This window comes from Anopheles moucheti, chromosome 3 (assembly GCF_943734755.1).
Source record: "Anopheles moucheti chromosome 3, idAnoMoucSN_F20_07, whole genome shotgun sequence".
In the NCBI taxonomy this organism is placed as follows: Eukaryota; Metazoa; Arthropoda; class Insecta; order Diptera; family Culicidae; genus Anopheles; species Anopheles moucheti.
In genome coordinates this window covers 37,791,380-37,807,419 of record NC_069141.1, presented here as the reverse complement: position 1 = coordinate 37,807,419, position 16,040 = coordinate 37,791,380, and the positions used below count along the sequence as shown (strand labels likewise).

General features: G+C 41.8%; 1 protein-coding gene across 1 annotated transcript in view; it reads right to left on the bottom strand.

Moving 5' to 3' along the window:
- Positions 1 to 14,223, bottom strand: part of LOC128305794 (locomotion-related protein Hikaru genki-like) — a 34,005-nt gene extending 19,782 nt beyond the window's left edge. Inside the window, exon 1 of the mRNA XM_053043404.1 lies at positions 13,986 to 14,223. Within this exon, the coding sequence (XP_052899364.1) occupies positions 13,986 to 14,223 (238 nt within the window). The remainder of the gene's footprint in view (positions 1 to 13,985) is intronic.
- Positions 14,224 to 16,040: the final 1,817 nt, after the last annotated feature.

Below are 16,040 nucleotides of genomic sequence, written 5' to 3'. Positions count from 1 at the left end.
TCCAGGAATTTTATGTTTCGCGAAAATGTAATCATTTTTTTTTTATTTTTTTCGAATACGCTGTGTCCTCTAAGCTTTTACGATCAAAAGAAGATCAATTTTTCTTAGAATACAGCGTTTTTGGATTCAAGTGAAAATGTTAATGTAACTTTAGGATTATTTTACGTTTTAGTTAGAAAGGTAATTGAGTTTAATATATAGATAGATAGATAGTTTAAGGTGGACGAGGTACTTTTCATTATTTTCAGTTTTTGCAAAGTGAAATCAATTCTGGGCCAAGCTTTTTCAGCTCACATACTTGCATGAAATTTATTTTGAACGAGATCTAGAGTAATCATTTTAATTAAACCGCAAGATTTGCCAGTACAACTTAGAAAGAATTCTGAAACGGTTCTAATTTTATATGTAGAACTCGAAACCGCTGCATTTGAAAATGATTGGATAGGTGGAAGCCACTTCCAGCTACACCGAATCGTCCTCTTTGGAGTAACCAAAAGTTACGAAACATTTTTTACGAAGCTTTCTATTCAGCAAATTGAGTATTGTTTTGAACAGAAAAAAACCTAAATCTTTGACACTAAATAATGAACAACAAATTAATAATATTGAACAATGAAATAATACGATAAACACCAGTCCGTGATCGCGAAACGTAGCAGGCCACAAAACTGCTGTGAATTATTTGTGGAGGTTGTATAAACACAATTGTTAAGTGTCATAATTTTTACACTCTTCTAGGTACTCGTTAATACTGGGCTTATTTATTAATAAATGATAAAATTCAAATGATTTATTTTACTGCAAATGCGGACAGTTAACATCGAACAAAGCGGGTTTTACAACACCAACAGAATGATTTAAAAGGATAATTTTAATTAAAACATAACACTTAACGTTCACCACACGCTTCAGGACGAAGCAATTTCATTAATTTGAGCCCATGACAGATACAGCAATGAAAGTGAAGTATCCTTCTTGCTATACATCGAACATACAAAACACAATGAATAATACGAGGAAACAAAAACAAAAAAACCCAACCAGACACATAAAAACCGCTCAATTAGTTGTGCTCAATCGTAAATTATCCTTCAAAGCAGACAGTGCCACTTCAATGTTCAACCTTCAAGCAAGGTGAACACGCAGAGTACGGGGTTTGGTCGAACGGTTCGGTCACGAACCGCGGGACCGTTTTCAGAATGTGATACAAAATAAGCTCCGTCCAACATGGAAGCCCTGTGAAAGGATTTCCTGAACTTTTCCAAACGCGCATTTCAACACCTTGCCCGTGTGGCGGGGGGACGTAGTGGAAAAAAAACAAAGGTGCGGTTTAGCGGAGCAAAACCACCAAAGTGGAGACGCCTCGTGCCAAGTGCCGAAATCCGAAGCTCATTACGGAAAACCCCGTGAACCAAACCATACCGCAGCTGCTCAATTTGCCAATTCCGTGCACCGTGCGGCAATGCAGTGTGCATCCCAATGGTCGGTCACAATGATTGCAGGGGAGAGTGCATTTTTCTTCCACTGGATGGGAAAACTACAATTGAAACTAATTGTCCGAACCGTGGTCCACCGTTAGCGGGGGGTGGTTCGGGCAGGCGAATGGCATTTATTTTATATTTTAGCAACAAATGGTGTTTCTGGTGCAGCAGCCACTGGGCGACCGGTTGGAAGTTTGTGAAGCACCATAGAAGATGCAATACTTCCACCACGTCGACAACAAAGAGGCGAAGGTCCTTCCGTTTTGAGGGGTTGGGAGCCAAGATCGTACACAAAGCACTTCGGTGATCGTGTAAGCTCATTAGTCGAGTACAAAATTTAATTGTTCGAAGAAACAATCGTTCGTGCAAGTGGGTTGGGGGAAACACCCGTTAATGTTTTCCCTTCGCTTTCCACAAGCGCACTCTCGGCACCAGACAAACAGTAATTAAAGTCGCAAAAAAAAACCAGCACACCAACTTGTCTGTCTGCTAAACAGAGTGCAAGCACGCCGGCGTCCGTTCCGGTACGGTGGTACTGTAAATCGACTCGCAGGATGCGAACAATACCGGCGAAGCGAATGGAGCGATGATGGAATGATGGAATTTTCGAAACACTGGAGCAATTTCTTTTCCATCTTGTGTACATTTTGTTGTTGTTTTTTGGCAAATGTTCGCCCCCTTTTTTGTTGGCTCTCGCTGCAGAAGATCAGAGAACTGTGTGTCAAGCTTAGGGTTCGAGAGCTTTTGGGAGTGGGAGAAATTCATCCATAAGCACCCGGCAAACACGTGTAACGGCGATGCGGAGCGGATAAATGGAGTGCCTGTAATGAAATAAAGCCATGAATGCGCTACTTTGCAGTTAAACGAGGGGGTGGAAAAAGATAATGAAATTCTGATGCAAACACTTCCAATTTTGGGCTGTTTCTTCCTTTTTTTGGCAAGCGCCACACGTGTTTAACTGGGGTTTGGTTTTATGGTCCTATGTTTTTCACACACACACATATTGACCACATGCTATCTTTGTTCGGTCATAAAACATGGTGTGGTCATTTGTGTGAGCATATTTTTTTTTGTCTCGTTTAAGCTAAATTTGTATGATGAACCAGCTAGATGGAAGCAAAGCAAAAAAAAAGCACAGAACTTTGCACGAGCTTGAAATTGTGCAAACAAAACGCCACACATTTGCACATGGAACCCCCGTTTGCCTAAAAAAAAAAATTCACCCTTTCCGACGGGGGTTTCGCATCAGCTGCTTGCTGTGCTGGAATTTGTATAGCGATTTTTTTTTGCTTCTCTGCCAACCCGTTCATCACTCATAAAGCCGCAATGGCCACACTGGCAGAAGGCAACGGCCCACCAACGGCTTCAAGGGTGACTTGCAGCCCCCCAAAAAAAAAGGGGATAGCCAAATAAGATTGAAAGAAAACATAAACCCTTCCCGCGGCATGATTAATGGGTACAATCCGTAAAATGAAATTTTAGCCCCCCCCGCCTGGCCACACGATCTACTTTCGAGCTTCTGTCTTCATTCGCTCCAAAGTTCTCCAATTCCACACGATGCCGTAGCGATTCTGTTTTTTTTTCTTTTTAACTCTCGACGATTCCTCAGCAGCAGAAAAGGGTCATGGTGAAGGAAATTGGGCAAACCGAAGCAATGCTAATAATAATGTAAATGGAGGAATCCTTTCCTCAAGCGTAGGAAGTAAGCGTCTGGAAAGTTGAATCATAAAGTTGCTAAACAATGAAGCGGAGGTGGATTCGAGATGGAACACTGTACAGGGGAAAAAAGCTCATACCCGCACACAGACCGTGGCATACCAGACCGTGGCAACCAGGATACGCGAACGTATCTTGAAATTTCGGAAATGAAAGCCTTCCGGTACGGCGTACGGTTGCGGTACGGTTCCGCATTACGTACAATCCCTATCGGCAACATATGAGCCCGTTCCGTGTTGGAGGTGAAATGACGAATTGCGGGTTTCGAAAAGGTACCCCATTGGCCTTAAGACAGACTCGCTAGAATTAGGTACTGCTAGGTCGGAGTTATTTGCCAGCTTTACAACGCGTTCCAGAATTTCGCACAGTGGAATCAATGGTGGCCAGATGAGTTTAAAGCTGAAAAAATTGGCATAAATTCATGAAAATAAAGTAAAAAGCTATTAGGATATTTAAAATCGATCTTAAATACAACACAATTATTAATTTTAATTTAAAAATAAACCCTGCTCTTTAAAATAGCTATTAAAAACCTTTCGGATAGTGAATTATGTTCGTAGAAAATATCTCGACATGATTAAATCGTTTTATAGAGCACTAGCAAACAAACGCGTTATTGTACTTTGAATGAACAGTGAATTAGTAGTTAAATAGTTATTATTTTTCCTAAGCCAAGATAAGATAACGTCAGTAGTTGTTAAATTATTTTATAATTAAAGTAACCTTAATAAAAATAAAGATAAGAACAAAAAGTATAAAGAACAAAAAAAATCCCATTAGAAAGCTGTCTTGAATAAACCATCAAAGATATAAGTGCTGATAAAACAAATGCAGAAGTGATTTAAAGGAATAAACTGCATTTAAATAAAAAAAATAAAATTAGCAAAAGGTAGTTATAATAATTTAGAACCATAACAAACTGAATATAACAACATAGAAATATAACAAACATTACACTGAATATCCACTTAAAATGATTAATAATAATAATGAAATAATAAAAAAGATCATATTTTACAGTAAATGAGAGATGAGAAACCATCCTAGCAAAAGTAAAACAACAAATGTTGATTTTAAAATGTTCCCAACCATGAATACCATAAATGTGATCTAATTCCAATTCAACGACCATCCATCCAAACAAATTTCCAAAACTGTTCTAATTTATCTACACAAGCTTAATAGATGCAACATTAGGTTCCTTTTAGCACCATCACGGCAAAACCGAAAAGCCCTAACATATTTCAATGATTTTCTCGCCTCACAGCAAACAATTTACATTCCACGAACGTACGTGCGTTTTGGGCTCATTTTTCACACCAAAAACCAGTGTTGTCCACATTATTGTCCCACTGTGACCCTACCCCGAGCGGATACGGTACGGACCTGCTTCACCACCGGGGGGTTGCGACACCAAATGAATCTTCTAACATCAATATTCACTTTTCACAACACACGTACCCCATACAAAACCGCCCGGAATCGTTGTTGCCCGTGCTGGCGGGGCTGTGGAAAAGTGAAAATTTATTCATCCTTCCTTTATGCCCCAGTACAAGGCAAAACCGAAAAGAAAAAGGTGCTACCGAGAGTGTATCGGGGGCAATAATAAATATTCACACGCAACGGAGAACGCACGGCCGGCCAACCAACGGCACACGCTGCTGCTCTGCTCCCGCATTCGACGACGGGAAGCTTTCACCGTGTGGTAAGAAAACCGCTGAAACGCCACCGTAAGCTCGTGGCAAGACAGTTTTGTTTGTGTGTGTTTTTTTTTCATCACTTTTTTCCGTTGTTGTTGCGTGTTCTACGAGTGAGTGCGAAAAACATTTTTCATTGCAAAACGTGTGCAATTGCTGCCGTGTCTCGGTCTTGCCAGGGCTTGAGCTTTAGTTTTGTCGAACAATCTGATCGTTTCGACCGAACCGCAGTAACGAGATCGTCCCTCGTTACCCAATAGCTCATGCTGTTTTCGATAAGAATATTAGTTATTTGTGTGTGAATTTGTTGTGTGTTTTCGTTCTTTTCAATGAATCATCCCTTTTCTTCTCTTCCTTTGCTGCTTTCCCATCCGTAACGCAATTTTTATATCGTTCTATTTACATCTCGCTCGATGGGGCACTAAATAAAAGAAGCAACAGCGGGTGATTTTCTTCGGAAAGTAATAAGTGAGAGCACTGAGCCGAAATTCAATCCGCACAGCGAAACAAAAAAAAATTGGAAAGTCAATCTTTTGGGCGGACAGCTTGCTTCTCTGCTGGGTGGTTTTCACGATTTCACTGCTCAGTTTTTCCCACTTCCAGCGTTCGTTAGCAACATGAGCCGTTAGCGGTGTAGTTAAAGTACGAAGCGTTGGCCCCAGACCAACGTTTGTCTTTGCGTGCGAACGAACAAATGAACGGAAACCGGTGAGTTGGTGAGTCGAGTCACGTTGTTGCGTTTGTGTCCTCACATGCGCTCGGGGGCCAAGATTTATGGCACTTCCGATAGGCGGGGTTGCTGCGGAACCGCGGGGTCGGAAATGTTGGAATGACACCCGGCAGCAAACCGGATGAAAGGGAAAAGGAAAAAGGAAAACGTCAGCACCAGAGAAACGATGCATGCAGTCCGGGAGTGAGGACTCGAAACCGAACAAGATCCGCAGACACGCACTATCATATCTTTCGCTATCGCACCGGAAAGCACCAAGGGGATGCTGCCTTTTTGGATGATGAACAAGCGCGCGGAGAATGAGAGTGAGTGAGAGTACGAAATAAAATGAGGTAAAAATAAAACGCAATAAAATAAAAACCAACCTCGAACGATGAACGTTATTGTTGCCATTTCTCATTGCGGTGGTAGATTAAAGGCGTCATTTGAATAATTTATGCTTCCCTTTGCCTCTTTTGCCTTTCGTGCTGGGTTTGCCTCAACGCACTGTCCGTACTGAATACATTGCGTTGTCCATAAGAATCCTTTTTACCGGGAGGCTGTATATGCACACCCTTTCCGAAGCTTTGAAGAATTGCAAATTCAATAGAAACATTGATTCATTTTCTGACAAATTTGTTTCCACAGATCTTCGCACCGGTCCGCTTGGTAGGATAATTGTATTTGCTTATGCAGAAACACCCCGGCGCTCGTTCCGAAACCATCAATCGTGCACGTTTGAGCACGTTGCGCCTGGAGGTGCTGCTGCGGCCCTTGCCGCGCGGTATCGTAATCAAAGCTAATGAGCAACTGATTGATTAACCGAATTTACCATCCATCCCAGGCGCGGATAAGCAAAATGAGCAGCCCAAAAATGTAGGAACCGGGTAGGTCCCGTCTACGTGTGTATGTTTCATCACGGGGGTAAATTTCTTCACTCAATTCCAGACGCCACAACCACTCTCCCAAGCACAAGCCAATTGGTGCGCGCGTGTATGTTCGGTGTGTTCGATTGGAAATGTAAACCAACACCGAGCCGCTGCTTTCGGGTGCGATGTGGACGTGGAAATAGCAAAAGTGTGGCTGCCGGTGTGCCCAATGTCAAGTGGTTTCGTTGCCACGTGTGAGCAACCCTTCGACACGGTGGAGGCGCCCGGTGGAAGCTAGAATGTTGCCAGCCGAGAAGCAGCCAGCCAATGGAAACCACAACCACCACCCTTTTGCGTAACCCGAGTGGGGGAAAACGGAAAAGGTTTGGCTTCGTCGACGGAAAATCAAATGAACCGGCAAGTAGCAAATTGATTTGCCATACCAGGCGCGTATCCCGAATTCTTCCGCCCGACGTTCCGCCACAGCGCAAAAACCTCGGCCACAAACAACGGGCAAACAGGGGGGAGCGTTTTCTGTTCGGAAGATGATCAGAATTTCGGACACGGTTGCAAAGAAAAACAAATTTGTACACGAAAACACATTCGCCCGTGGGGTCGTCGGGTGCAGGTGCGAGACATGATGTCGGGGGTTTGTGCTCGGGAAATTGATTGAATTGAATCTCTTCCCGGGGACGGTAAAACCGGTTAAACGGCGAAACCTCGAACCGTCGTCGACCTCAATCAACGTAACGTTGAACCGAAAAACGGTTGCTTACGTCCTTCGCCACTGATCAATCTCATCAAGCCACACGGACAGGCACGAGACCAGGTCGGGACATTGTCGGGGGGAGGGTTAAAATTTGAGAGCATGAAGCTGTAACTGAATTCGTGGGCTAGATGATAGATAACGGTTTGCGGGATTGCGGCCGATTGCACCTCCGCCAGCCGGAGGTAGATGGGCACACGGTTGGGTGCAACTGAACCCGATCAATCCCGGTTTTGGCAGGCGGACATCATATACATTATTTAACAGTTTCAAAACGACAGTCGCAGATATCGTTACATATTGTTGCGCTTAGTGTGCCCGGTAAGCTCCCATCGTTTCCATCTGGGAAGATATATTCAACGGTCCCTCTCTCTCTCGGTTGTTTGTACGGTTATGTTTGTGGCAGGGAAATTGAATGGAAAATTTCAGGGAAACCTCTCCAACACACCGAATCACAATCCGGAGCCCTGATGGTTGGGCAAGCTTTGGGGGTGATTTATCTTTTGAAGATACAAAAAATACTGACTGTAAGATACAGTCATATTCAAATTTAGTGAGCTAGCTATAAATAGAAAAAGATAACATTTTCAAATCTTTAAAAGCTTTCATGTAATTTCGAGAATTTTCCTCAAGTTTTGATTAAACAAAAGAGCTTTGATATTGCATTTATTTTGTTCACAGTTTCTTTTAAATAGACTTAAAAAATGCATGGTTTTAAAAATAGATTTTTATCATCATTTCTGCTTGATTTACTGAAAGTAGCGAATTACTAAGTTCAGTACATTACTCAAAATAAATATACCTTTATGAAGATTTAAAAGCGTTGACAGTTTTTGTTGTGTTACGACCTTTTAAGTCGTGACGGCCATTACTAATTTGTTAGATATATTTTTTCAACGAAAACAATTTAGTAGATAATTGCTATGGTTTGGATGAAATATTAGAACCGGTCCTCCGAGAAAGTCTAGTTAAATACTACCACTACGTCTGTTGGATTTTTCAAACAGTGGAAAACTTAACAAATAACTCAGTGTAATTATGTTCAAATTTATGGTCGCTATGTTGTTCGAAAATGTGTAATCCGAAGAAATGAGAATAAGTGAAAGTAATATTGATATTGATTAGAATCAAATATAGATAGATTATTCTTAGAAGTTAAGAAAAATTATCAAATTATTTTGAGTATGGTGTAAAGTGAACGAAAATTTCCATTGGTAAATTATTAATTATCAATATTTTTACAGGTTTGTCGCTAAAATAACACTTACTTCGTGTATGTTTGGTCCTCATGGAATATACGTTATTGGAAAAAAATATAACTTTTCAACAATATTCTTGTACCTGTATTGTTTACCTATGACATAAATTCTCAATTTCTAACTCAATTTCCTTGTCTATGGAATTTATTGAATACATAGGCACTGTCAATTTGATTTGAATTTCTTGATATTAACATTTACTACAACTCATCGTCCATTTTACCGAGAGATAGTCGTCCTTACCCATAAGCCTTCTTTCAAACTCATTCTAGTTTTTATATTTTACATCAAACTTCAATAATTGTAATAAGACCGTAATGTAATAATTGGTGTTAAGCCTTCTATCCAAGCCCTATAATTAAAATGTCTAAATTAACGCATTCTTATCTGCTAATGCTCAGCAAATGTCAGCAATAAAAAGCCGAATGATGAATGAAAATAATTAATTTATTTAGTAAAAATGTCACCATATGCATGTGTTTTAGTGTTGGATTTTAGTCTACTGGATTGTTCTAAATACGCAACGTAGTAACGATACTCTAGGACAGCTTCAAGTTGGTAGTAAACCGAAAACAGTTGTACATTGTGTTTTTAACAAAGAGATTTCAAATGGAATGTTATAGTATTTTTTAAATGAAATTACCGATTAAAGCTCCACAATCGAAGGTAAACAAAAATCGTGCTTCACTGTTTGCAGTAAATACACCGCCATAATACGACTAGTTCACACAGTGCATTAAACGAGCGGTGAGGATAAGGCAGCGTTTGAGGGACATTCGACAACGAAAAAGAAAACCGTCTGACCCTGTCAGGGTGGAGTATAAATGAATAAATTACTGCTTGAATACGAATGAGCATGAGGGGCTGTAATGCAACGTCAACCTTCGTCGCATGCCGTAGTGGTGGGATTTTGGTTAATATTTATAAAACACTCCTTCTCGGAACATGACTCACCTCCCAGCATAGTGTTGTCACCGAAAAGTAGACAAAACAACGGAGCAAGGAGTGGAAAGAATCAGCACAGTGCGGCATTACAATTTATGATGATGCCCGTGTGACATACGTATCAGCCTGAGCCTGGCTGATGTCGATGGGAGGTTTTTCTTCGAAAGCAGGAACATTCTTGGTTCGTTACGATAGCAGCTCAATGGTAAGAGCACCGTCCACCTTCAATCAGCATTCAAGGATAGGAGTGAAAGTGGCTATAGCGAGTTATCTTTCGCCCCTTTTCCTCCAAACTCCTGTTCGTGATTAGACCCGGGCTGCATTCACCACAGCCACACCAACATCAAAGCCCACAGGAGTGGCTCACCAAGGCACGAACGCCACACTGAACGGGCACGGGCGAAAGCAAAGAAAGAAATAAACTACACTAAGGAAATAAAACGCAGCAAGTTCGCCTTCGTCTTCGCTTTCCGTTCACCAAACCCGCTCGGTGATTAGATTACGGTGACCGGATGTCGAAGCAAAGGAAAGTGCTGCCTGCTGCTGCTTGGGACGGGACGGGACGGTTCGGCAGCATTTGTCGACATTAATATTTTTCTTCGCCAGCACGTCTTCCGTTCTGTTTATCGCTTCCCACCAGCACTGTTGTTGTTGCCCTGTTCGGTTTACTCACTTTGCTGTCTGTAGCAGCAAATCGATTGATATCGACGGACGAAGTAAGTGTCTTAGTAAAGGTGTCCAACCGATAATGGAAGCTAAAGCGCTTTTACTTCCCGTACCACCGTAGTCCACCACCTTCGTGGATGCGACCCCTTGACAGTTCCTTCCTTTGATTTCTTATTTTATTATTTTTCACCATCTGCCCGGATCTTTGAAGCAAGGCAGAGGATGGAGAGTGCGAACGCAACGTTCATCTTCGTCGGGTGCGCGAAACCATCCGCGAACCACAACATCAAAGGTGAATGTTTGTTCGTGAGACGGTGAAAATTGCTTACGAACGCCAGCTCGTTCCCGCACACTTTTTTCTTGGCACCATTTATTGCCCCGAACACACACACACACACAATCTCCCGCACCCACCCATACTTGGAGCGAGTTATGAAAAGTGAAGAAGTTTTGCAATATTTCACCATATTTAGCACTTGGATCGAAACGAGCCCCGACCGCGCGTAAGCCGAAAGCAGCAGCCAGCAAATCGGCTGAGAAACGCATAAAAGTCGCGCATAAAAGCTTGCACAAGGGAAAAAGTTCTGCCCCTACACCGGGATTCGCTCGGATGGTTTAATCTTCTCCCTAGGTGCTTGGGTGGGAAAATTAACGTCCCAAAAATTTGCCTGCATTTGATGGCATTTCAGGCACGTTGATTTGATTTTGAGCTTTTCACTCTCGAAGCCTCCATTTCAATTACTTTTTTTTTCTCTTTGTTTTCTCGTTGTTGAGTTGTTGTTTTACTTTACTACACACCCAAATTTTACACCCTTCATTGGCTGTGGGCGTGTGTGTGTTTGTGTGCGTTTATGCTGACGCAAAAAAAAGCCGGAAGAACCGACAGAACCGAACGGCGTTTGAAACGGTTCGGTTTGACATAAAGTAAAGAAACAAATGATGATCCAGCACACAGCCCGGGAAGGCAATTGCAATCCAACCGAGTCCGGAATTGGATAGGAATGCTGGGATTAGAGACACTTAAAGTGTTCCAATTTCGTTCGATTTTTTATCCTTTAGAGCGCAAGAGAAAATGGATTGGTTTGGGGTGAACAAAAAAAAAAAGAAGGAATGCGAACGGATACTGATTATGTGGATTGTCTTTTCTTTGCCGTCGAACATTTTTAAAGGATTTTAAAGGGGAAAATGAGAACATCTGTTACTTGGGAGTTAATTTTACCACTGGTAGAATTGCTTCAAATATTAAACTTTATTATACTGGAACATTATTTGCAATAGTATTTCACATTAGTTTATAGTTTTACTCGGCATACCTCTTTAACGGACAATGGGGAATTGTATATGGGAGTTTAATTGTTGGAAGTGTATAGAATTCTACGCGGGCCTTGGAAAGTTCCTTGATGCCACCACTTACCGACTTGTTTTTTTTTATATACAGGATTATTAGAGTTCAAATATTTTAAAGATAATTTTGTCTCTCTCAAACCTGTGTTGGGGTATGAGGTGATTGCTAAATTAAAAGGGCACCATTAATTTCAATAAAATAACCTTTTTGGATAGCACAAGCTCAATATAATATAGAATTTGAAGCAACATTACTGAATGTAGATACAAAAAGATGTTCCAATGGTAGAAGCAGCATAATTATTCATTCTGTGAGCTATGTTGCACTGTTAAGCAAAGTTTATTTATATTACGCTATTAATGCGCTATAAACTTATATTGAAATCTTATGTAGTTCCAAAATGGAAAGAGTCAAATAAGTTGAAAAAACTCGAAAATAACTTAGGCATAATATCTTACTTTGCAATAAGCAACTCAAAAATTTGAACGGAGTTTATTGTTTTTAAAATATGGTTTTAATAATTCTACACTCATCAAACTTAACTATTTAGTTCTTTAAAACAAATCTCTCAATTTCCTGTCAAGAAGTTGCCGAGTGACCCGGGATGAGGTCCAATTTCGCAGCTGAATTGAGGAGTACTTAAACTGAAGTAAACTGTGAGGAATAATAATTTAATATAATCTTAATTCATTAGCAAATTTACATTTAAAAATCTTATGAAAAATGATAAAATTACTAAGTTATTTCGATAGTCTTGAAGAGCAGAAAGCAATTGTTTACTATATCACAACGATTGAACTTTCGAGTAAAACAGTTTTCCAAGTGTCAATCTTTTTATGACATCGCATATCACATCAAACGAATAATATTGAAGATCTATAGAACTGTTCTTAAGATGTACAGCATCTCTTTATAGAATTTTGGGAAAATCTTATCGGAGTTCGTTCGAATCACACAATGCTTCTGAGTGTTTGAAACTCCGCTGAACCAACACTGACAGCCTTGTTATTAAATACATCTAAAGAATGATGTATTTCCGACCTGTCGAGAATTGATGCAACATTTCTAAACATTATTCTAACATTTGTTAGCACTTCCTTTCATGCGAATGTTTGTTGTGAATATTATTTTTAGGGGAAAATAACGAATTTCTCACATTAATCCATTGCCATCCTGCATAAAATCCCTCGACTTCCCGGTACAGTGGTTATCTTACAGAAAAGGGTGCCCGCTTCTTTTCCCTGCAGGGACAATTTCCTTTCACTCCATCCACAAGCAGCATATAGTGGTTTCTCCCCCGTGGCACATCAATCCCATATCACATTTATCGATTGTGGCCCGCGGTGTGAGCTCTTTTCATTTTGGCTCCCACGCGTACACACGGTGTGATGATTCGCGATTTGTTTGTGCTGATGTTGCGCAAGGCATTGCGAAAATGCACACCGGAAAGATAGACGGCACCGAGTGCCCTAAGGTGCTTACCGAAAAGCAGCGGGAAATGTGGGAAAAATATAACTGTGAATACACATTTTCTGCGCCGTAGGAAGCCGTCGTGGCGCTTTCGCGTGGTCTGTTTTATTTGGTGGATGGATTTTGTTGCGTCGTGTGCCGGTTTTTGCTTCCTGCGGCAGGATTTGGCTTCAATTTCCGTTCACGTGATTAGGGTGGCTTGTTTTGTTTTGTCCCGCTAAGCACTTCCGATCGCGGAAACCATCGAAAGACCGTGAAAGATCTATCGATCGTAATGCTTTTACTTTTTGGCCGAGGTTTGCCAGAGAAAGTGAAATGGCGGCAAGTTAAATGGGAGCCATCGAAAGTGTATTGTGATGTGAAAGTTATCATACGCCGTTAGCTGTGTCATTCAGCCGGTGGTCGGTAGGAAAATCTGTTTTCATTTCCGGTCCTAACCTTTTATCCGTCCACGAATTTACCTCGCTGATATCCTCGTGTGTCTCTAGAATACAATCCAAGTTCCTATTCAGCAACGGTAATAGGGCGTTTTACTAAAAAAATGTCACTCATCCAGATTTATTTATTTATTTAATTTATATTATGACGGCAATGCCGTATTTTCAACACCGCTTGTGTTGAGCGATAATAACAAGTGTCACAAGGCATTTGCTCCTTGTGATTTGCCTTATCCCGGGCATACTCGGTTACACTCATCCAGATAAATGTTTAAGAATTTTTTACAATTATTGAAACCTTAAATTACTCAACGCAACACGAAATATTCCAGAGATTAGCCACACCTTAACCGTTCGTGAGCCTAAAATTGTTGCATTGGATCTATCACACACCTGAAGATCGAATCAAAATGAGATTAAACGCTGCTATCAAATAAAAAAAACCCAAACAAAATTGCATAACTGAAGCTGTCAGTCGGAATGATGAACTGTTTGATCCAATCAGCATTCGGCAGGTTTAGATCATGCGAAAGAAAACTAAACAGTTCACCGAGGGCAGCAGTAGCAACGGAAAAAAAGAAACTCACTGAAACTGAAAGATAAATACGGATACAGACAAACTTACCGGGTTCATTCGTCGGTGGCGGATGTGGATCGGCCGAGGTCGCCCCCGCTTCACCCTCGTCGGTGCGAGCGCCTTGAAAGCAAACACTCGTTAGCAGCGTGACGAAAAGCAAACATTTTCCGATTTCAATTTTACATATTTTCAACCCGGCGTGCATCGGTGCGACCACCACCAACGGGCGCTTCCGGTTACCCATCGTTCGCCCCACGTTCACCGCCGACACGGCGGATGTTGACATCGATTCTGGTATGTTAAACCAGCCTTCTCACCTTCTCCCACGCCGGTTTTGGGGTGGGGCAAAAGGAACACCGTGCCACCCAACTGGAAGGGAGGCAGTAGGGGTTTGGTATGGTTGATTTTTGTCACACTTTTCACCCAACGGGACACACGGGAATGGCTTTGCTTCCGGGTGTGTGTGTGTGTGGCTGTTCGATATACTGTTCGGACACCCCTTTAGGTCTCAGAATCCGCCCCGAAATTCAATTCCGAATCCAATCGAATCGCAAAAACCAATCCACTTCGTCCGATGGTTTGCACTAATCCTCCGACTCCTGCTGCCGCGCTGGAGCTCACCTGCTGGTCAATATGTTGATCTAAAATTCCGTACGATTCCCAATTCGGACGTTGTTTGCGCTCGGCAAACTTTCTCTTCTTTCACACATACACACGCACACACACACTCACACACCAGCACCTTCCTCATCCAAAAAACAGGGCGGAATACACCATCACGTGGTCAGAAAGACACTTCACGTCATCCGGAAATAGTAGTTTTTCGTACCGAATAGCCGAATGCTCCGAAGTCCTGTGTGCAGCAACACTCTCCTGAGGATGGAACCGTATCCCCTTCGGTACGGTGATCCGCGATCGAGTATGTTCCGATGTGCGAGACACCCGGAACCACTTCACTTATGGTTTCATTTGGCTTCCAAACAACACCCGGACGCACGTTAACACCGTCTGGCGAGAAGAGAAAAGGGAGAAAGTGAAAGAGGGAGAGGTTAGTTAGTATCATTTGTGTGCGTTTTTTGTTCTGATCGTTCAGCGAAGGCTTGGAGTACAACTGACACGCCAGAAAATATTCATCCCTTCCGGTGACAGTGAATTAACCGTAGCGACGTGCAACCCAACCACTCTACCAGTATGGGTATCCGCCTGCCGGCAACATACGAACGGCACACCAATTTTCTATTCCTTTTTATTTGCTTCCATTCACAGCCATTCCGTGGGCATGGCGTCGAGTTTCATTTCACTCCTGTCGGCAGGATTCGAACGATTTCGAAGGTGTTTTTCGGTTAGTTCCATTTTGATTGGAAAGCAAACCAATCTCTAGCGATGGGCTGCTGCTGACCGAGATGAGCAGTACGAACAAACCTGAAGGCACTCATGGGATACAGTGCTACAAACTTATAGCAGAGGTAGTTATTACATTACACAATATATTATTTAAATATTTTTAAAAGTATGCTTTTCATTGCAGCAGAATAAATAAATGCATTATTTGTTTAAATTTCTTAAACTATTGAAATATGCTCACAAATCCGCTTTAAAGTTCATAAACTTTTTTTTACCTTTCAAACTTATCACAAGACTTATGAGGACACATGGGAGCATGGGATAAGTTTTCCCGATAACTTTTCATCTGCCGATTGATTTATTAGGGCAAATATCAAGCGCAAAGCCAAACACTGCCACCAAGTGTTACACACGGGCACACTCCCACTCGACCGAAAGGTGTTTGTCGTTTTCTACTTGCACTTGACACTTCTCTCTAATTCATAATGCCTTTTTGCTTTCCCTCCCTCCGTCCCATGGGAACGGAGTGGCGCACGGTAAGCGAAAGAAAAACAAAATAAACTCCCCTTTTGCACCTAACATGACCAATTGGAAAACACGCCACAATATTGGTGGCTGCCGTTATTTGCGAGACGGTGTGTGAAATAAAGGGCCAGCGAGTGTTGAGGAACGCTGCCGGTAAGGCACAACTTTAAAGCCATGGTTTTTCCCCGGTATTTTGGATGATCCGAAATCCGCCATTTGCCACCGGGTTGAAAA